Source organism: Canis lupus, chromosome 31 (genome assembly GCF_048164855.1).
Source record: "Canis lupus baileyi chromosome 31, mCanLup2.hap1, whole genome shotgun sequence".
NCBI classification, from domain to species: domain Eukaryota; kingdom Metazoa; phylum Chordata; class Mammalia; order Carnivora; family Canidae; genus Canis; species Canis lupus.
In genome coordinates, this window is record NC_132868.1 from 42,174,801 (window position 1) to 42,196,331 (window position 21,531).

General features: G+C 47.5%; 1 protein-coding gene across 12 annotated transcripts in view; it reads right to left on the bottom strand.

Moving 5' to 3' along the window:
• Positions 1-9,954: 9,954 nt before the first annotated feature.
• The window catches only part of TBL1XR1 (TBL1X/Y related 1), a 166,295-nt gene continuing 154,718 nt past the window's right edge, over positions 9,955-21,531 (bottom strand). For all 12 annotated transcript variants that reach the window (XM_072808129.1, XM_072808135.1, XM_072808125.1 and 9 more), the window contains 4 exons: positions 19,632-19,759; positions 18,885-19,050; positions 15,688-15,789; positions 9,955-14,795 (listed from right to left, as the gene is read on the bottom strand). In XM_072808129.1, coding sequence (XP_072664230.1) covers positions 14,769-14,795; positions 15,688-15,789; positions 18,885-19,050; positions 19,632-19,759 — 423 coding nt within the window. In that variant the 3' untranslated portion in view covers positions 9,955-14,768. The remainder of the gene's footprint in view (positions 14,796-15,687; positions 15,790-18,884; positions 19,051-19,631; positions 19,760-21,531) is intronic.

Sequence of the window (21,531 nt, forward strand, 5' to 3'; positions counted from 1 at the left end):
GCAGACACCTGCCGGGGGATCGATAGCAGCTCGTGAATGATCGCCGAGACCTGAAAGCAGCCAAGAGGGCTTCCAGGAGAAGACTGGGGAAACTGGGCCACATAAGACACTCGCAGGTCACTCAGCCCTACAGCGGGTGAGCTTCCACGCCACGGAAAGACATGCGGGAACCCTAAATACACATTCCCAAGCGAGGGAAGCCGCTGGGAGAGGCGACGTCCTGTAGGACGGCCACCATGTGACGCCCAGATGTGGCACCAAGGGATGATTGCCCAGAAGGTGGCAGATGGGGCTTTATCAAAAATTAAAGACTTCTGCTTTGGGGAGACACTGTTAAAATGTTTAAAGTATCTCATGAAAGACTCCTATCCGTGATATGGAAAACCGACAAAACTCAATTAAAAAAGACACACACATCTCAACTGGGAAATGGGCAACCCTTGAACAGACACTGCCGCAGGAGACGTATGGCGGGCGGTAGCTCGTGGAAAGACGATCCCGGGAGTCCTGGGGGGATGCGGTTGGAACCCGGGCTCCCACCACGAGTATTCGCGCCGCTCCTGAGGCCCGACAGTCGGGCGCCTGGTGGCTCAGCCAGCGGAGGGCTTGGTTTCCGCTCAGGTCACGGTCTGGGATTGGGCTCCCCCGCGACGCGGACTCTGCTTGGGACTCTCTCCCCCCTCCCTCTGCCCCTGCCCGACCATCTCTCGCTCTCTCTCAAATCAATCAATCAACCTTTTTTTTTTTTTTTTTAAGAAGCTGACAGTAACTGGTGGATGTGGGACAAGAACTCTCATTCAGCTGCGGCCGCAACACACAAAAAATGGCACAAGCCCGTTGCAGAGCCATTTTCCTTCCCGCTCCAGCTTTTACCCAAATGAATCGAAACCTCCTGTTCACGTGGAAACCTGCACAGACGTGAGTGTAGCGGCTTTGTTCATGATGCCCCCCAGCTGAGGACAATCAAAGTGTCCCCCAACAGGCGGGGGTGGGGTAAAAAGGCTACAGCGCACCCATATGGCTGTCAAGAGGGACGAACCACGGATTCACCGACCGAGTGGCTGCGGCGTCACTGCAGGTTGGACCTCGAAAGCCGGACGACTTCAAGGGTCACGGCAGCCACGCCCAGGAGGGGGAGTACAGAGACGGGAACCGGGGCAGGGGGTGCGCGTGTGACGGGGGTTGGATTCACGGCCGTCCCTGGAGATTCTGAAGGTGCAGGACCGTGTCTCTGGCCCCTTGGCGGCCGCTGCGGAGGACTGTGCGCCTGTCAGATGCGGACCCTTCCACGGCCAAGGGCGGGACGAAACCCGGGCTGACAAGTCCAGGGCTGCTACGCTCGTGGGCATCACATCACTCCAGGAGTCGGGGGGACTCACCCCCGCGGCCCCCGCGGCCCCCGCGGCCCCTGGGCCCGAAGGGGCTTGAGCAGCTCTGCGGAGCTGCGGGGGCTGCGGGGCGGCCGTCGGGTGTCCGGTGGGCCTGGGGGCTCCCGAGGTGCAGCAGAGCCCCCCCCGCCCCCGATCCCCGGGCCGGCTCACGCAGCCCCGCCGTGGGCGCAGGCCCGGCGCTCCTCCCCGCCTGCAGCTGCTGCCCTTAGGCTCCGGCTGCCTTCAAACTGCGCGTTCCTTGGGCACCTCGGGCCCGGGTCCTGCCCCCAGGACGGGCACTCGCAGGGCGGGAAGTGGGGCCCCCCACACGGCCCCACGGGCCCCGCGCCCTCGCCCTTCTCTGCACCTGCTGTTGTGTGGGGCTGTTCCACCCGCCTGGGCTCTTCCTGGGGGGGGGGTGGCCCATAAAGAGGGGGACGCTGCTGTAAGGAGGCCTAAGACCAAGAGCCATCACTGCCGAGCGTCCACGGAGGGGGCGTCCAGGGCTTCCCAGGGCCTCCCCGGGACTGAGAGCTCCAGACAGCACCGGGCGCGGGGCCCCACTGGGCAGGAGCCGAGCGGAGGCCCCGGACAGCCGTCACCCGCTTCCGTTTGACACGGGGACACAGGTTAGGGACCGAGTGGCCGCCTGGCACGTTTCCCGAGGGGAACAAATAGGTCAGTAAATTGAAGCTGGGCGGGGCCGCCCCGGGAGACAAGTGGCAGGTAGACCCGGGCGGAGGCCGGGCCGGGCCACGTGGGATTGGGGCCCCAGCAGCGTGCACCAGGCCTCCCCAGCCATACACCCAGGTAGGGGGAGGCTGCGCGTCCGTGGGCCGACACCCCTCCCCGCGGGTGGGCGCCCCAGGCCCAGACCCTGTTTTCTAAGCACCATCCTCCAAAGGGAACAGCTCTTCGAAGACACGGCTTTCCCTACAGCTGAGCGGAGAAAATGCAGAGACCCTCGGAGAGCCTCGAAGTGTCAGCGAGCAGCAAGGTGGGGCTGCTGGTTGGTTAAGGCTAAGGCGTGCTGAAGGGCACAGCGGCGAAGCGGGGATCCCCGCGCCCTAAGGAGCGTGCGAGCCACCAGGTGACGACGCATCGGATCGTGACCTGAGGAACCCGGTGGACACCTGCAGGTTGACGCCAGGAAGGGCCGGTCTGGTCCGAAGACAGAGCTTGGCTCCAGCTCCTGGGGTGGCACCTCCGAGGCCTGAGAAAGCGCCTTGTCTCCCCGGGGGCCCGGGCACTCGTCTAGGCCGACCCTGTGGCCTGGGCAGGGGCTCGGCCGCCCGAGGGGATGGGGACCACGGTCGCCCCACGGGGGTCACCCCCAGGTTGGGCCAAGGCCCCTGCCCCAAAGTCCTCCCCGGACCCACTGCCTCCGCGGGGCCCCCGGTGCTGTGGGCCTGACCCAGGGCGACCGGCTCTGCGCCCCCCGCCCCCCGTCCTGCGGCCTGTCCCCCTCGGTGACCGGGGCGCCCAGGTGGGGCAGCGGCCCCTCTGCTTTCCGCTCGCTCGGGTCGGGCCCCAGGCCCTGGGCTGGAGCGGCGGCCGCTGCGCGCTCAGCCGGGGCGTCTGCTTGGCGCCTCCCTCCCCGCCGCTCAGCCTCCAAACAGATAAAATCTTAAAAAAAACCAAAAAAACAAAAAGCAAGTGAATGAAGTAAAATAAATGAGTGTGGGTGTGATGGCTCCGCTGACTTCTGGAGGAAGCCCTCTCCTGAGCGTAGGCCCTGCGCTTGTCCCCGTGGCTCGTCGACGGCAAAGTGGTGCCAAGGGGTCCCCAAGGGTGCACCTCGTGGTACAAAGGACGAGTCTTCAAACAGCACGACACGAGAGGAGGGACAGGCCTTCCCCGCAGAATTCCAAATAATGAATGCGAGGGGGCGAGGGGCCCGGAGAGGCACCCCGAACCCAACAGCAGCCCCGGGGCAGGCCGGATGCGCGGGGAGGCCGCCCTCGGAGAAACCGGGCGCTCACCGCTCGCCAGCCTCGCGGGTCCACTCTGCCGCCGGGCTCCGGCCTCGCCCCGGGGTGCCTGGGGGTCCTCCCTCCCCGCGGGCCGCTCTTCTCCCCCGAGCATGATCCCCGGGGTTCAGCGCGTCACTTCTAGAGAGCGGAACACGACGACGGGAAGTCCCCCCAGATGATTGACGCTCGTGTCCCCTCGGATCATGCTGCGGCGCCCCCAGGACGCTGCCACTCCCAGGGGGCCAGGCCTCGCCCTGTCGCCCCCCGGGCCCGCGACGCCCTCGGTCCTGAGCAAACGGGGAGCCAACCCCGCTCGACAGGCAGCGTCTATGAACTTCCTCAGACACGGCGGGCAGCGGGGACACTGGGGACACAGGCCCAGGTCGGAGGAGGCTGTGGCCGCCCGGCGCTGAGAGAGGACGCTGCTGGGGCAGCCGGGGCACCTAACTAAGCCGCGGTTTCGCTCAGTGGGACGACGACGTTGGTCGCCTGGTTCCGCTGCGGAGAGCGACTGTCCTGTCCCGGGGACGCCGGCCACAGGCCCCAGCGGCCCGCACGCTGTCCCCCAAGCTCCTGGACTCAACGACCGTCCTGGGGACTCTTCTGTAAATTTAAAATGATTCAAAAGACAATTTTTTTTTAAGACTGACCCTGCCGGGCAGGCCGGGATGTGGAGCAGGGGGACGTCGTTCCCGGGGGCGGAGGAGGTGACACGGTCGACAGCTGCCCCCCTCCGGAGCTTTGGGAGGCTCCAGGCGAGCGACACACATGGACGAGTGCGGCCGGCGTCCGGGCCCAGGTGTCCCGGGCAGGGGGAGGCCTCGGTGGTGCGACCGTCCAGGAGCCAGGCCATCCCCCAGCTGCCGCGGGCCCACAAACAAGACCAAACACGATGAAGTGACGCCGCGCCCAGCTGAGCCAGCCCCGCCCCAGAAAGGGCCCGGCTTTATAAGGCTGTGGAGAGAGTAAACGGGTCACCAGGGGCTGGAAACAAGCCAGCGGTCGCCTGATGGTGGGGACAAGGGCCTCCGGAGCCCGCGTGACCCGGTGACCTCAGGGCCAGGACACAAGCGCCGCACGATCCTCTCTGAAGCAGATGCCCCGAGACGTGGGGAAGGGGGGTGGCGCCTGGGTCGCCCGCGAGACGTGGGGAGAGCTCGCCCGGCGGTTGGGCCCGGGCTCCCGGCCCAGGCGGCGGCAGGACTCCCGGGGGCTGCCCAGCAGGGGAGCAGGCCCCGTCGTCGCGTGGGCTCCCACCGGCCCGCGCCGGGCAGTATCCTACGGGGCTCGAAGACTGTCACGGGGGGGACAAGGACACGGGGCGAAAGGTCTGTGTCCGGAACAGGAGTGTGACCCGACACTGAAGAGCAGAGTGAGCGCGATGTCGAGCGATGTCGATGCGGGCGTCGGATGGAAGCCGGGAGCTCGAGGTGGCGGCCGGGGACGCGGGAGGCCGGGCCTCGGGAAGCCTGGCCCTTCGCACTGCGGCATTTCCTGGCGCGTTTCCGTAAGTAATAGGTCACGGCGTGGATGTTTGGCGCAGCCCGGCTTCTCAAAGTGCCTTTTCCAACTCTTGAGGACGCAAAAGAAGGGGAACGTCGCCGAGGCGGGGGGCGAGACGCGAGCAGATGCCGACCCAGCACACGAGGGAGCCGCCCTCACGCGTGGCCTCTCGCCCCCCGGGCTTCATGTGCGAAGCGGTGACCTGGGTTAGGGGGGCCTCCCCCCAACGAAATGCAATCGTAAGTGACAGTTTGTCCAGTAAACTATTTCCACGTTCACGTTCGCAAGAGCGGCGCTTCGGAAACTGGTGCAGTCACGACCGCCTTCCGTTCACCCCGATGTGGCCCCTGATGTCCCCGCGCGGCTGCAGGTCCTGGGGGGCCGGGACAGGCGGAGCCAGCACCTGCCTGCGGGCTCAGGGTGAGCGGCCCCACGCAGCCCTTCTCCCACCCCGGCGGGGCATGGAGCAGCTGGGGGTGCCCTCCCCGAGCAGGTGGGGGGCCCTGAGTAGGTGGGGGGCCCTCCCTGAGCAGATGGAAGGGCCTTGAGCAGGTGGGAGGCCCTCCCAGAGCAGGTGAGGGTCCCTAAGCAGGTGGGGGTCCCCGAGCAGGTGGGGGGCTTGTTTCCCGGAGGCGCCGGGCATGATGGGCTCACGGGAAGCGACAAGGGAAGGGGCGCTCCAGGCAGGGGCCGTGCTGCCCCGCGGGCCTGAGGGGGGGCCTGTTTCCCGCAGGGCCGCTGAGGACACGGCGAGGTGGGGCCCAGGCTCCGGGCCCTGGAGTCCCAGCTGCTCTGTGGGGTCCCTGCTGCCTGGGACGTGAGCGGTTGTGTCACGGCGGGGAGCTGCCCCCTGCCCAGAGCCCCCCCCCCAGCTGCCCCCTGTCTGGAGCCCCCACCCCCCAGCCGCCCCCAGCTGCCCCGGCCTTGGGGCCTGAGCTGCCCCGTGGGATGCCCCCAGCCGCCCGGCACACGTGTCCTGCGGGCGCCCACCGTCCCGGCTGCCCCCCACCCCGGGCGCCCGTGTCCCCTCCACCCACTGGAGCCCCTGGAAAGCTGCGCACCTGGGCTGGGCCCCGAGTGTTGCTCCACGACCTCAGCCTTCCTGACGCAAGGGGCAAGGGGAGGGCTGAGGGGCGCCGAGCTCCCGGGGTCGGGGTGGAGGGGGGCGTTGTGAGGAGCGAAGGAGCCGCGAGGGCGCAGCGTCCTGGGGGTGCAGCCGCGGGAGCCCGGCCTGGAGGCAGAACCGCGCGCCCCGGGCCCACCAGCCACGGGCGGGCCAGCCCTGGGGAAGCCGCACCTGCGCGTCCTCCGCGCCCGGGCCCAGGACACGAGTCGGGGGAGCGTGGTGCCCCGCGGGTCCCCTGGTCGCCCTGCACGGCCGGGCCCCTCCGGAGCGGGTGCGGACACTGCTGCGTGGCCCGCGCTGCCCCCGGACCGGCCGTGCAGCCTGAGCCGGGCCGTGGCCCATCACGCGGGAGCCCCTGAGCTCCGCCCGACCCGGAGCCGTGTCCGCACCTCCCGGGGACCGTCCTCCCCGCGTCCCGGGCGCTCAGGGACCAGCAGGGTGGGGAGGGGAGGTGGCACGGACCCACCCGTTGGCCAGCTCTCCCGCGGGGTGCACCTGGGGACCCGGTCAGGCAGGGGGGCTGACGCGCCAGGCCTCTGGAACCCGCGGGGACTTCCAGCAAGTACGCAGGCGGGGCACGAACCCGCAGCCAGCATCCCGGAGACAGGGCTCTAGGAGCGGCGTGGGCACCTGCTGGGGCACCCGCGCTCCCAGGGTTGCCTACTGCCCCCCCCCCCCAACACACGAGCTTGGGCAACGGCGAGCTCAGGCGCTTCTTGACCCACTGCCCGGCTCGGCGGGACCCGGGGCCTCTCCTTGCTCGCGCCCCTAGGCCAGTGGTGGACACGCCGCGGGACACGCCCAGATGTCCCACCCTCACCTACGCATGAAGACAGCTGAAGGGGACCCCGAGACTCGAGAGGGTGAAGTGTATAAAAACGGCATCCTAGGAAGTTCCAGAAGAGGGCGACGAGCTGGGCTGCCGCCTGCGGCCTAGGAACCCGGCTGGCAGCCGCTGGGCAGCGGACGCCCCTCCGGCGGGTCCCCGCGGTCTGTGGTTGGGCCTGTGCGTCCCCCACAGCCGGTCCTTCCTCTGCCGGGGACAGCGGCCTAGTGTTCTGGGAACGCCCCCCAGGGTCTCCTGGCCGGGGTCACTCTCGTCCTCGGGGCGCACGCCGACTCCGCGAGTGACGCTTCCCAAGGAGTCTCCCGCTCACACACTTGCTTACACACTCACAAGGGCTCCTTTTGGGGAAAGACTGGGTTAAGGCACGGGGGGTGGAGGGCGCCCGGGCCCAGGCCGTGACCGGGGTCGAGTCCCGCGGCGCGCTCCCCGCAGGGCCTGCTGCTCTGCCTGCGTCCCTGCCTCGCGCCCTGGGTCTCTAATAAATAAAATCTTGAAAAAAGAAGCAGCAGGGGATGGCAGGCCCCCGGAGTGTCAGCCGCCCGCCGCGTCCCCAGCAGCAGCTGCCCTGCAGGCCCGACCCCCGCTCCACGGAGAAGGCGGCCCCACCTGCACTTCTGGGCCGCCCCCCCTCCCCCTTTTTGGAGCCGCAAACGTTTGCGAGGACAAGATACTAACAGTGGCCTCACTAAGGGACGGGCTGGGCCATGGCCACGCGGGCTCAGGGCTTTCCCACTCTTCACAAGCACGCGTCCTAGAACACTCAGCCGGTGCACAGCCCCCCCCTCGCCGGCTCCCCCCCCAGATGGCTCCCTCTTCCTCCCTCCCCAGGCCCCTTCTCCCCTCCCCAGCCGCCCCCCACCATCCCCTCGGGCACACATCCCCAGGGCTCTATCATAGAAGCTCAGAGGAGGGCCAAGGGCTCTATTTTAGTCTTAAGGGACTCGTGGATAATGCACGTCAGACGTCGACTTACCTCTAACATAGTCCGGGTTTATCGTGGACACGATCCCGCATTTGCACGACTTCCTGCTTCCTTCCACACGCTAGAATACTCCAGCCCCTTAACCGGGGACACTGGCAGCTCACGGCATCAGCTACAAGGGCAGGTCCCGGGGTCGCCTGGCTGGAGGCCCCGGCCCTCCTGGGTGTCCGCGCCAGGGGAGCTGCCCCGCACCCTCCTGGGGTCAACGGCCCCTCGGGTGCCCGCGCTGCGGAAGCCTCGTCACGGACGCCGTCAGGGAGGTACCCCAAGTGGAGTCATAAAGGCCTATGGGAAGGGGGCCGGGCAACGGGCAGATCTTCCAAAACCCCTTCATTCAAACACGAGAGATTCTGACACAGGAGGTTTTCCAACGTCTCCGACGGAGTTCAGCGTGACTGGATTTTTAATGCAAGACTTCGACTCCCTGAGGTGGCCACTCCGCGCTGGGATTCCTCTAACGTGGTCCTGCCCCGCGGCCCTATAACCTACGCTTTGAAGCAGCCCGCCCTGACACTGGACTAGTAGAACATAGTAACTTAAAAAAAAAAAAAAAAAAAAGAAAAACGAATTCTCTTTTTCTGCGTAGATTCCATCCCACTGGTCCTACGTCTTAAAATGTGAATCGTTTGCATGAGTGACCATACGAACCCAACAACCACGAAACATTAATAATGGTCTTCTGTGCTTTACTAAAACACTTTGTGTTTAATATATTTTAAATTATAAAGAAATTACAAGGAACTCCTAAAAAATTTAATACAAAAATATTACAAGTTAGGACAAATAAGCATTGAGATATGACATTTAAGAAGAAACATGCAGAAAAAGTAGCATAGGGTTAACATTTCATTGTTGACAGAGAGCTCTGTACAGCAGAGAAAAGCACCATACATCTGTCCATAGTGTCTTTTCCTCCACTGAATTTTGCAAATGAATATACTGGGGAAATAGTAAACTTTCACCTGCTACTGTGCCTAATAGGTGAAAAATCTGGTCTACTGCCAAGTAGAAGAACTGGGAGATTAAAAAGAACCACTTCTATGACTTACTCAAACTGATTTGGTTTTACCTTAAGCTTAGATGGATCATAATCCTCAGTAGTCCCACACTTTCTGAAAGTGTAGGATGCAGACTATGATTAATCTATGCCATGCAATAAAAGTTAACCCTTGGAAAATGAAAGGTCGTCAGTTCTGGCAAATGCAAAAACTTATCACTTAATAAAACATGACAGGTCTATGCCTGTGTTAGTTTCTACTTAAGGACATGAAGGGGAAAGGCCGAAGACCTGAAGAATAGGTTTGTTTGTTTTTTTTTTTTTTTTTTTTTTTTTTTTTTGAAGAAACACACACCCACACAAAACAAAACAAAACAAAATGTGCTCAACGATTCTTGTAAAAAGGCTCTAAGTAACTCTGAAGAGCTGGGATTCATTTAAACCGGAAGGTGCCTGGTATCGTTCCTCAAAGATTGTAAGGTTCGTTAGCAACACAAGCAACTGGCTAAGGAAGAAAGTTACTACATTAGAAGAGGTTTATATGAAGAAAAAAATGTCACTAGGGAAAAGTTGAGAATCCTGCCCTAAAATCTTCAGCAACATAGACACGCGGTTTTGTGCTCAACTTGCACACTAAAGCAAATGAATCTGAGGTCTCTTTTAGTTTATGTGAAGCGATGTCCTTTAAATACAGTATTATTTTCCAAAATAATTCAAAAGCGATTGTTACTTCTTAGCTGGTTAAATGCTCTATTATTCTTTAATAAAAATAGTAAATAATCCCTTCATTTAAAAAAATCTCATCTCCTGTGAGAAGTAATAAAATAGTAAAATTTGTAATTTTTATCTACGGGCTTAAAGTATCTATCTTAGAAAACAAAACACTCGGGGGGAAACAGTGGTTTGGGTTCCGATGGCAGTTGTTACGGCTGATTAGACACCAGTATGGGAGAGAATAGACATGTTGTTATGTCATGAAGGCTAACTCAGAGCAAAAAAAGTTTATTCTACAATAGAACATCGGAGGAGTAAATGCAATTAAAATGTAAACAAGAAATTGTAAACAAGAGATAGCATCCCTCTCTTTACTTGACTAGTAAATAGTCTGTACAAACTACATAGATATCAAAGGTTTCATATATGTACACAGCCAACATAATATCAAAATATATTTTATTCTGGACCTCTTTCAGATCTGATTCAAATTACAGTTGTCAAAGCAATACAATGCAAAGGGAAACTGCAACAACAACGACAACAACAAAAATGTGCCTAGAAAGGATAAAAGGGTCATTGGGGACAAATCATTGTGATGTGGAACCAAAGTACATTGTGAGTGTAATTAACATGGTCCAGGACAGCAGAGAACATCTAGATCAGTCTTCCTTACACAAGAATCATGAAAACTGAACAAGAACGTTCTTTAACAGGTACAAAAAACTGTCATGGGCTGGTTTACACTTTTACAACAGTTTTAAAGTTAGCTGGATAACTAAAGAAATGATGCAGACATTTTAATCCAGTGCTATAGGTAGGCTCACAGAATTAGACCCAAAGGATTTGCCAAAATCAAAATCAGAACATCATAGCTACAATGTCAAAGTCAGGAAAGAAGAGAATTGCTTCTGTATTTAGGGGCCACAGAGCCACAAAACGCAGCCTGTGTTTGCTTTTAATGAGATGGGTAAGTACATCAGACTTAGATACAACATGCAGAATGTTTCCTTGAACTTATGCAGAAACTCCAAAGAAAACATCGTGAAACGGCTTACTAGGAAAAAAAAAAAAAATATGTATATGCCCTAGTTATTCACCCTGCTTCAACACTGTCAACGTAAAGGCAGAAATAAAGAATGCTATTAATACTTGAGAACTACCGATATAAGACATCAAATTTCTAAATCAGTGTATTAAAAAAGTGAACACTTCCTCTTTTTTCTCTCTTCTACACTTAACTAGAATCATGTTAAAAAAAAAAATGGATAGAATGTGACACTTCAGAGCTACTACCGGAAGGAGTCATTTGTAACTTCCCTACGCTCTCCTCCTTCCATCCCTGCTGATTCAGAAGGAAAAACGAAAACAAACAAACAAAAAACCAACCAGGGTCTCTTGTAGATTTGCTGCTATTCCCCAAAATGTTGGCATTTGCTGCCATGCCACAATGTTGGTCCACTGAAATAGAATTTCTGTGGAAACAGTCACCAGTGATTCACCAAATGCAAGTACCACCCTTAGCATGTGAGGATAAATGCAGGTTTTGTAGAAATGTACAATGTGCTTAAGAAGATGAAAACGGTTTTGAAAAGAGTAAACGGCACTGCATTTGAGATTTATTTTTCTGCTTATCTAGTAAAACGTAACATTTTTGCTCACATAAGGACAGTCATTTGTGATTCCTTTAAAATAGCAAAAATGCATACTCCTCTTCAGGCCTCTATGCGATAATAGTTTACATTACTCTTAACAAAATCATTCTACATAAACAGATAGCTCCTTAAAAATAGTACTCTCTCATTAAATCTAATTTGACAGAAAGAAGTTTAAGGAAAAAAGGAGTGCTTTATAAGTGAAAAAGTACAAATCTTTGGCCTTTCTCTTGACATTTTTATATGTCAAAAAGCAAAAAACCTTCATGTAATTCAATCTAATAATTACTTTTTGCACCATAATTTGTTTTTTACACCACAAAAGGAGGCACTTTCAGTATCTGTAAAAGGTGTTTAATCCTAAAACATACTTACCTAGAGAATTATTAATTAAAACAGAATTCGATATACTCTAAAATCTATTAAGAAATTAAAAGTTGCCACTTCTAAAAGTCATTTGAAAGTCAAAGATGGTATCTGATCAACGACAGAAATGGGGATCGAACAAATAGAAGGAGGTACAGGGATTTCCTACATGGAGAAGAAAACAGATCTTCCTGTATGAAGTTTAAGAGTGACAGCTGCTCGCTCTTTATTCTACTTTAACCAACGAGTACTCTATGCATTCAAGTTTTCCTTTCTATTTTTCCTCATAAGTTTCTTACAGTAGCTTATACAACAACGATACACAATGAATACCGTAGGAAATCTACTGGAATCCGTTGATCTTCAGGAGTAAGTTCTTAGAAAAAAAGGAAGGAAAAATGAGCCAAGGACCTCAAATACAGAATTGTGCAGGCGTGAAACCTGGTCTCCTACAATCAAGTTACTGCTCAAATTAGAGGCAATCTTACTTTTGTCTACTGGAGCAGCATCGTGGCACATCAGCAGGCAATGATGATGTTGAGAACAGCAGCAAAAATAAACAACTGTATGCTCATAAAGAACCCAACCCTACAAAATGGATACCTTTCCGATAAAGTTTATACTTAAAAGACCCAAGACTTCAGGATAATAAAGCTCTGTATTTATAATCTTTTATATGTCCTATTGTGGCTATTATGCTTACGTAAAATAGCTAAAGAGAAAAAAAAAAAGAAAGAAAAGGTGACAACACCATCAAAATGTAGCTGTCTACTTTGGCAGCTATACTGCAGAACTTCTTGACTATCTTTTAATCAGCTGGGGAAAAAAAAAGTCAATAACTGTATGCAAATGAATAAATTGTCCATATCAAAATACAAAAGTACTATCAATAATCACCTCTGACTTTCAGATTTAAATTCAGTGCAATTGACAGATGCATCACTAAAGGAAAATGCAGCTTAAATCTACTCAAAACATTTGTGTCTATTCCTGGGAGCACATTTAAAAATTATTGCACAGATTTTTAAATTTTTATTTATTTTTTTTAAACAACAACAGAGGTCAACCATAGATGTGGACCTCTAGCAATAAAAGCAGGATTTCAAGTGCCAGATACTCAGCATATTAGGTTTCCTACATAAGTCACAGGGTAATAGTTCTAAATATCTATAATGTGATCCAAAACCCTAAAAACAGCTGGCACAAAACCATCGTGAATGACTGCCTCTCTGGATGTGAATTTTTAAAAATATTATTACAGTATCATAGTCCCCACTAACAATAACTGGGGTACATGTAACAATGTACTGTGAAATTAAGTGTATTTATTCTCTTTACCAATAGCAAATGCTATCCTACCTTAGTAAAACCAAGACTTGCTTCAATCAGTGCTGTTTTGTAGAAACAGCAAAACAACAAATGCTGAAAATCAAAGCTGCATTACTTGGGTTAAATTGGTTTCCACTTCAACTTAAAACATAGGTTAAAGTTTTAGTAGTAAAGGCCTCAAAGTAATTAGTGACGGAAATAGTGTTATAAATTTGCTAAGCTTAATAATAAGCAACTCCTTAATTAAAATCTTTGAGATATAAATTTGACAACTATTCTCTTCAAAATTGACACCTGTGGATACTTACTTACATTAATCACGACAAACCCTGTTAGTCACACATATAAACACGGCCCCGTGCTATCATTTGCGAATTCTGTGTATTTTAGCTTTTAGCTGCATGAACACAAGAGGTTTGCTCTGATACCTAGATCTTTCAGAAAATACTTGATATTATAAACAGAGTAAAAGACATGATATAGTAGTGATTACTAAAAAAAAAAAAAAAAAAAATAGCAGCTTCAATCTATTTGTATTTGAAAAAAAAAATGTAGTCACAAGTACCACGAATGCAGAATCAGAGCAGCAGGGAGGTTAGTGCAATTATACTTTTTTTGTTTTTGAATTCTGAATCACTGCTATTTAAAAACACCTTGAAGCAAGTCTTTTGTTTTAAAGATTGTTTTTAAACTAAGGTAGCAAACATTTTGCCATGTAATGGCAGTGTTATATGCCATAATCTTGCTTTATATAAAGGAAAAAACATGAGATTTTTTTTTAATACTGGAGTTTGGTTACATTACATATTTAAGCTTCTACACAGAATGATGGACACTTTGAGAAGCTAATCCTTATCCAGAAACATTTTAATCTCTTAAAAAACAAAGCAAAACAAACAAACAAACAAAAAAACCCCAAACCTACTTTGCTCCTTTTCACAATAGTGCACATTTTAACCATAATTTAGTTATGGCTACAAAACATCAGAAGATTTTTTTTATGCATCTTCTCTATGGTATTAAAAAAAAATTGTGCCCTTCTAGTCTTTAATTGGCAGAAATATGTCCCCAAAAAGAAACTATTGCATTTAAGCCACATCACCAAAAAAGAACAAAACAAAACAAAAAACAAAAACTAAACAAACAAACAAAAAAAAAAACAGAGCATAATATCCTTTTACTGTGTGTCTTACAGATTGACATGACCAAAAGTCATATATTTTCATTCAATTTCCAATTCCCCCTTCCACAACATGCACCAATTGAATATATGCTCTGGGAGCCATAAAATGTACCAAACATCTATCTCTTCAAAAGAATGCATTAAAATATTTTTAAGAATTTTTTTGTTTAAAAGGTGAAAAAAATATAAACAAGAAACTGATTCACTCCCTTACTTCATGCATCCATAAACTAAACCAAAAACAAAGTTTAAAAGCAAGAACAAACTACTGCTGCAAGTTTTTGTAAGTCCATTTTCTCTGTACATACAAACTGCTCAACTACTGAAGGGAAAAAAGAATATAATCCATGGTGTCTTCTGATTCAAAGGGGAGAAACAAGGCTGTCATTAGTATCCAAAAACTGGTACACATATGGGCTGCTTTTATAACGCATATTTCTTTCTGTCTTCTGTTTTTCATATCCAAAACTTCTAAATGCTATTTTAGGGGCACAGCAGATTAGATTCCAGCACTTGGTGAACAGAATTCACAAGCTGTGACAAAATTCTGTCATCTTCAGGGTGCAATTTTGTTTATATACACTGTATGTATATATTTCTTTTAGATTTGGCTGTAGTGGACTGGCCATGGTTCAAGTGGGACTATAGCAGTACATGGGTCAGGGACAGTCATTTTGGCTATGTACACATTCATAGTCGGTCCATGGCTTCCAACTAGTAGCGCTATTTCCGAAGGTCTAACACACAAACCTGTAAGAAATTAAAATAATCAACCAGTGTGTTAAGAAATTCATTGTACGTTTTCAGTTTAACGTTTCTATGGTACGGTTGAAAATCTATTTTTACTTCCTAGTTCACAAAACTGGTAAAGCAACAGTAATCGTGGCACTGGGCACTTAACCAACAGAAATCAGAAAAATCATCTAAGAGATGGAGGAAGCCACCGTGGGCTAACACTACAGAGAAAGAGCCACAGCTAAAATTTTGAAGATTTACTCTCTGTTCATTAAAAAACCAGAAAAAATACACTCAAAATAAGAGCACTTCCTATGTTCTGGACCTCAATGAAAGATACTTCAGATTATATTAAGCTACAGCTTCAGAAAATAGCTAACGGCTAATACCCTCTCCATTTTTCCCTTTGCTTTCAGAGCTTTGGAAGCCAAAACTAGTATTTCTATAAAGACTTGGCCAACCTCATCCGGCAAGTCTCTCAGTATCACACATTCCTCAATGCAGGACTCAACTGCCTCTACTCCCCCTCCCCTGGGCCACCAACACTCTTCTGCAAGGGAGACAAGGTAGAAATAGGCATTACAAATTCAAATCTCTCTCAGAAAGTGGTATTCTTCTATGCTCAATTTCATTAACGAAGGTTTACACATTAAAAATAACTGAATAACTGTCTACTCCCTGGTTATGCAGATACTCTTTTGGCAAACACAGCCTATATTTTGTTTAGAGTATTTGAATGAAATAAACATAAAAGATACACAGCCCTCAGTGTAAAAAAAAAAAAAAAAAAAATCAATACCATAAAATTTATTTGGAAAAGAAGACTTTGTAGTCACGACAACAATAAACCACATTTATTTACTATGCTCACACACCCACTCCCTTGGAAATACTTTGTTATACTTACTGAACCATCTGATGCACTGGCTCCAACTTTGTCTCCTGCTGCATTCCAGCAAACTTCAAAAATTCCACCTGTTCCCCTATAGCTGTGAACTAGAGCACCTGTCTAAAAAAATGAAAAAAAAAACAAAAAACAAAAAACAAACAGATCCTTAAAAATGAGAACATACATTGTATAATTCCAAATACTGAGATAAAATATTATATGGCGTGATTTCTAACAATCAGAGAGAGAACTTAGCTTTGACTGTAAAATGAATTACAAGTTTTGAAACACCAGAAATTTGATGATCCTTCTATAAAAAGATAATAGTTGCCTGCTCTCAACAGATCTCTCTCTCACACACACATACAAACTCACACACTCAGTTTCTCCAGTATTGATAACTGTTCTTAGTGAAGGTATCTTTGGCCTCTTTGATAGTTAAAAATGGAGTAAACATTCAATGCATGACTTGAAAGAACTTTTGGTTGTTGTTGAAGGACGCATGAGTTTGGCCAATACGTAGAGAGAGAAAATTAAGTCAGAATTTCTTTGATAAAACATCTTAAAGAGAAAGCAATAAACCAGTAAAGACAATTTCAGTGTAAGTCTGTTACTTTCTGTTTACAGAGTAGTCCTAAACTACAAGGGATTAAAAAAAAAAAAAGGAAACCAAAATTATTCAGCTACCACTGAATAATTAAAACTCAGTAAAAAAATATATATATATTGTCCTAGGAAAACTCGTCATTTAACAGGGCTAAGTTCAGAGGTTCTGCTGTGAGAAACTGGAAAATAATGAAAAATACGCTCCTGGTGGTGTGTCCTGACAAAGCAGGATCTCTCAGCTTTATGATAGATAACCCTAGAAAGGTCCAACTAGAGGTAGCAGATCTACCTAAAAACAACGTGGCAGCAAGACAGGGATCCTGTGAATGGCTCCTCAGACAGCCAATCCTATGGTAATTACTAAGCCAGAGGCCTCTCCTCCCTCACTTTCCTCTTCAAAGTCGTTCTACGAATGCTGCGGAAACCAGAGGGCACTGCTACAGCTGATCACATCAGAAAGGTTTAACTGTTTTTTTCTCCTATGTAAAGTTTCTTACGATTTAAAAGATTAATGAAAAACCATGAGTATGGTAGGTCTTGAGTATATTTCCATCGTTAATTAGGAGAAAAGAATGGTACCAACAAAATCTGAAATCTGTTGATGCACAGGAAGTAAAATCTACAGGATGGTATGCTTTGGGGTTTTAAAAAAACAACTTTCTTCCAAAAGCACTTAGCAATTTCTAAGCTCAAATTAGGCTATAACTGAACCAAAAGAGCATGATCAACAAGCTGGAGCTATACCATTAACAAAGCCCAGGGGATCATCAGCATACTTAAATCTGTGTGTGTGTGTGTGTGTGTGTGTGTGTGTGTGTGTGTGTGTGTTCAGACCTGACTTCAACAATTTACCTGTGAAATGCTTAAGTAACATCATATGGATGACAATCCAAGTGAGGAAAGGAAAAAAAAAAAAAAAAACCAAACAGATTTATATATGACAAAAAGACAATGACTGCACTAAAAACTCACCAGATGCAGTTTACTGTTTTCAAAGTTTAAAAAAGTATTTTCTTGATACACAACAGTGATACATCTAAGTGGTATGGATAGCTGCTCAAATGCCCCTAAGAGCCTACAGGTACCCTCCATTAGAATCCTCTACTTCTGTACCCAAATTTCACTTAAATTGGTTTTCTCACAATGGTGTAAATAAGTGACTGAAAATGTACACAACAGATTATCGACAGATTCTATCTAGAAAGTCTCTGTTATTAAATCACAACAAAAAGATTAGAGAAAAGCCAAGGGGGACGTCTAAACTTAAAAGTAATAAGAGAGCTCAGAGAGGTGGGTGGATTCAGTCTCAATATGCCGAAATTCATAATGTTCCAAACACGAGCAACTACTAGTAAGTAAAAGGAATATATTTTTAAAAAGATATCATTCCTGATTAACAATAGGATCCATAAGGCACTTCAAAATAAATTAAGAAAAAAGAAGATATTCACAAAGAAATTATAAAACTTTAAGGAAGGGGAAAAAAAGAGTGAGGGGTACCTATATAGTTATTAAAACTATGCTAATGATGAGGTATATACAAACACATCTATCGATGCAGTACAAGAGAAGCTATCAACCACAATAGTAGGAACACGGTGTATGCATATGAAAGAAGTGAAATGATCAAACAGGCAAAGAATACATAACAGCCAGTATTGAGACAACTGGCTATCCACTGGAAATACAAAATTAGATCTCTACCTCACATTAGGTATATAAAAATCAATTCCATGGGAGTTAAAAATATAAATGAAAAGAGAAACTAACAGTTATCTGTAGGGGACCAAGAAGAAAATGGGAGCCCTAAGACTTCCCAGTGCATACACTTTAGAGTTCAGGGGGGACCATCTGAATGTGTAACTTAATTAAAAATTACATGTAACAATGATGATTTATGCAAAATAGTCCAACTATGATGATCAGCTACAGAAAGAGCAAGAGCTCACAGTGCTTTGCTCTGGGTGCACAAGGACCACCTAAGAAGTGATCACCAATTGGGGGAGGGGAGGGAAGGGAGAGTCAAGTGACTGCTGTTAAAAAACAAAACAAAACAGTACATGGAGCATAAACACTAAATAGGTGAGACGATGAAATAAATTAAACCAGCTGGCTGTATTTTCCGTGTTTTAGGAAAGGATCTCTCGCTCTATATATATAGTATTGTCCCTCCAAAGGCAGCATAGTTTTAAGTTTATTTCTGATAAATCACTGTGTTCGGCCATAAAACCTTGTCCTAACTTAGTACATTTTATTAACTGCTCATTTATAGCTCTTTCAAAGACAAGGCTTTTAGAAAATAAATAAATTACATCATTTATCTAAACAGGCATCTTAAACTCTCACATTTTAGGCCAGCAAAGTGTCGGAAAACTTATAAAACAAGAATCTAAATTCACTTCCAAATTCTGGTCTACATTAGGAAAACATAACTTCAATTGGCTTCAATCTTTATTTGGCTATAAATTCAAAAACAGTACTCACTTAAAAACTAAGAACTGAACTAATGTCATAAAAGGAATGACAACCAAAGAGAAGAAAGGAATCTACACAGGCGAGTGCTTCCTTGTAACTACGAAAGTGTGCAACGATTTAAGTGACAGACCTACCTGTGTGTTCCAGATGTGCACACATTTGTCAAAAGAACCACTTGCCAGGTACCTGCCATCAGGGCTGAAAGCCACACTGTACACAGGTTCTTGGTGTTTTGTCAAAGTATGGATGCAAATTCCTCGGTCTACGTCCCATAATCTAACAGTAGAATCGAAGGATGCACTGAACAAAGGAGGAAACAAGATGACTTTACAAGTAATGAAATGTTCCCACGCCCCACACCCAATCTACAGTTTCGGCCATTTCTAGTAGCTAGCCACGAACCCCTACGAGACGCAGACTGGGCTGTTAGGAAGCAAGTGTTCTGAAAGCAAAGCCATATAGAAGAAAAGGCACCTTAAGAGCATCGCCCAGTCCCTGAACTGGAAAACAAAATGAGCTAAATTCACTGTATTCCTTTGCTCCTTAAATAATTCTTTTATATTGACTGATCCAAAGTTTCGAACAACACACGGACTATATATTTATGATTTTAGTGCTGAAGAAACGTTATTATACCCTGCCTCGATTACTTGAGTTTTAATCAATATTTGATACCATCGGTAAATTTTTGGTAACTCCAGATATAAAAATCCATTAAGGCCTGGAATAAGAATAAAACTCCATGTTTAAATGTTCCCATCAAAAAAACACCCTTTGCAGGATACACTCCATTTCATGGAATCTTTCCTAACTCTGTCATATTTATTAGAAGCTTTTTCTGTGGAAGACTCATAAAAGGAGGAGTAAAACAGAAATATTACCTTGCTAACATAAGGTTGGCATTTGGATTATTTGTCCCTGGCCCTGTTGGACTCCATTTGATAGTATAAATTTCTTTATTATGTGCTTGCAAATCATGGACACAATTGTCTTGTTTCATACTCCATATCTGAGCAAAAAAGAAAAATGTATGTAATTATATTTTCTCACACAGAGGGTACATTTAAAATACTACTGTGCCAATCTAAAATATAAGCAGTATAATCAGAACAATGATTAGAGATCTAGGGAATATCTGCAAAGAAATTAAAATGTAGAATATATTTAATATTTATCTCTCTTTTAAAAATGACAAATTAGCTTTAAGTCCTTTCCAAATGTTCACTATTCTGAGCCCTCAAGACTGAATTAGCTGTAGTTCTAAAATTAACTTTGAGAGCTTCAGATGGTATAAACTTCAACACTTAGTAAGTCCCTTGGGTAATGATCCTAAAATGTTTAAGGTAGTAGTTTTAACACTGTCCCTTAAATAAAAGATGTACATTATGAATTCCTCTTAGGGTTTAGAATAAAAAAATATGTTGTAACAGAGTAGGGCAAATAGATAAGCAACTTGCAAACAGTATATTCCTGTATGACACCAAAGCACAGGCAACAAAAACAAAACCAAAAAGGCAAAAGGGACTACATAAAATTAAAAAGCTGAGCAGCAAAGGGAACAATAAAAAGGCAATTGACAGAATGGGAGAAAACATACGCAAACCATGTATCTATAAAGGGTTAACTCTGAAAATGCAGGAGGAACTCCTACAACTCAATTGCAAAATCCCTAATAATCCATTTTAAAAGTGGGCAAACAGACCGTTCTTCCAGAAAGATATGTGAATGGCCAATAGGTATATGAAAAGACGCTCAGTGTCACTAGCCATAAGGGAAATGCAAATCAAAACTAGAATGAAATGTCATTTCACATCTATCAGAGAATTGCTATTATAAAATAAAAAAGACAATAAATGTTGTCATGGATGAGGAGAAATTAGACCCCTTGTTGGTGGGAATGTAAAATGGTATATAGCCACCATGAAAACCAATACAGAGTTTACTCAAAAAATAAAAAAAAAAATAAAAATAAAAACAGAACTACCATATTATCCAGCAATCCCACCTGTGTGTATTTATCAAAAAGAACTGAAATCAGGATCTTAAAAATGTTTGCACTCCCTGTTGGCTGTAGCATTAGTCACAGAAGTCAAGATGCGGAAAGCATCTCAGTGTCCATCGGTGCATGAATGGATAAAGAAAATGTGGTCTATACATACCATATACAACACAGTGTTTATTATTCAGCCTTAAAAAGAAAAAAAAAAAAAAAAAAAAAGGAAATCCTGAACTATGCCACAACATGGATGAATCTTAAGGACAAATGCTGCGTGGTTCCATTTATATGAGGTATGTGAGAGTCGAACTCACAGAAGCCAAGAAAAGAATGGCAGCTGCCAAAGGCCAAGGGAAGAGGACAGGAAGGACCAGCTAATTGACAAGTGCAAAATTTCAGCTCTCTAGTTCTACTGTACAACATGGTGCCCATAAATAACAATACTGTGCTGTACACTTAAAAATCTGTTAAAAAAGAGCTCATGTTACCATTATAAAAGTTCCGAAAATGACTCATACAGAACAAATCATAAACTAGCAAAGGAATAAAGTTAAAATGAGTAGAGACTAAGTCTTACTGGAGTTGAAAAGATCTATGTATAGACCTTTAAAATTCGTATTACTGAGCAAAAATCAAGAGAAATCTACACTGAGAGTATTTCTGGCAAAATCATTCAATAAAGACAAGGGGGTAAATCTCGCCAAACACACACACACACACACACACACACACACACACACACACCCCAAAACCCAACTGCCAACAACAAAAACTCCCCACAAAAA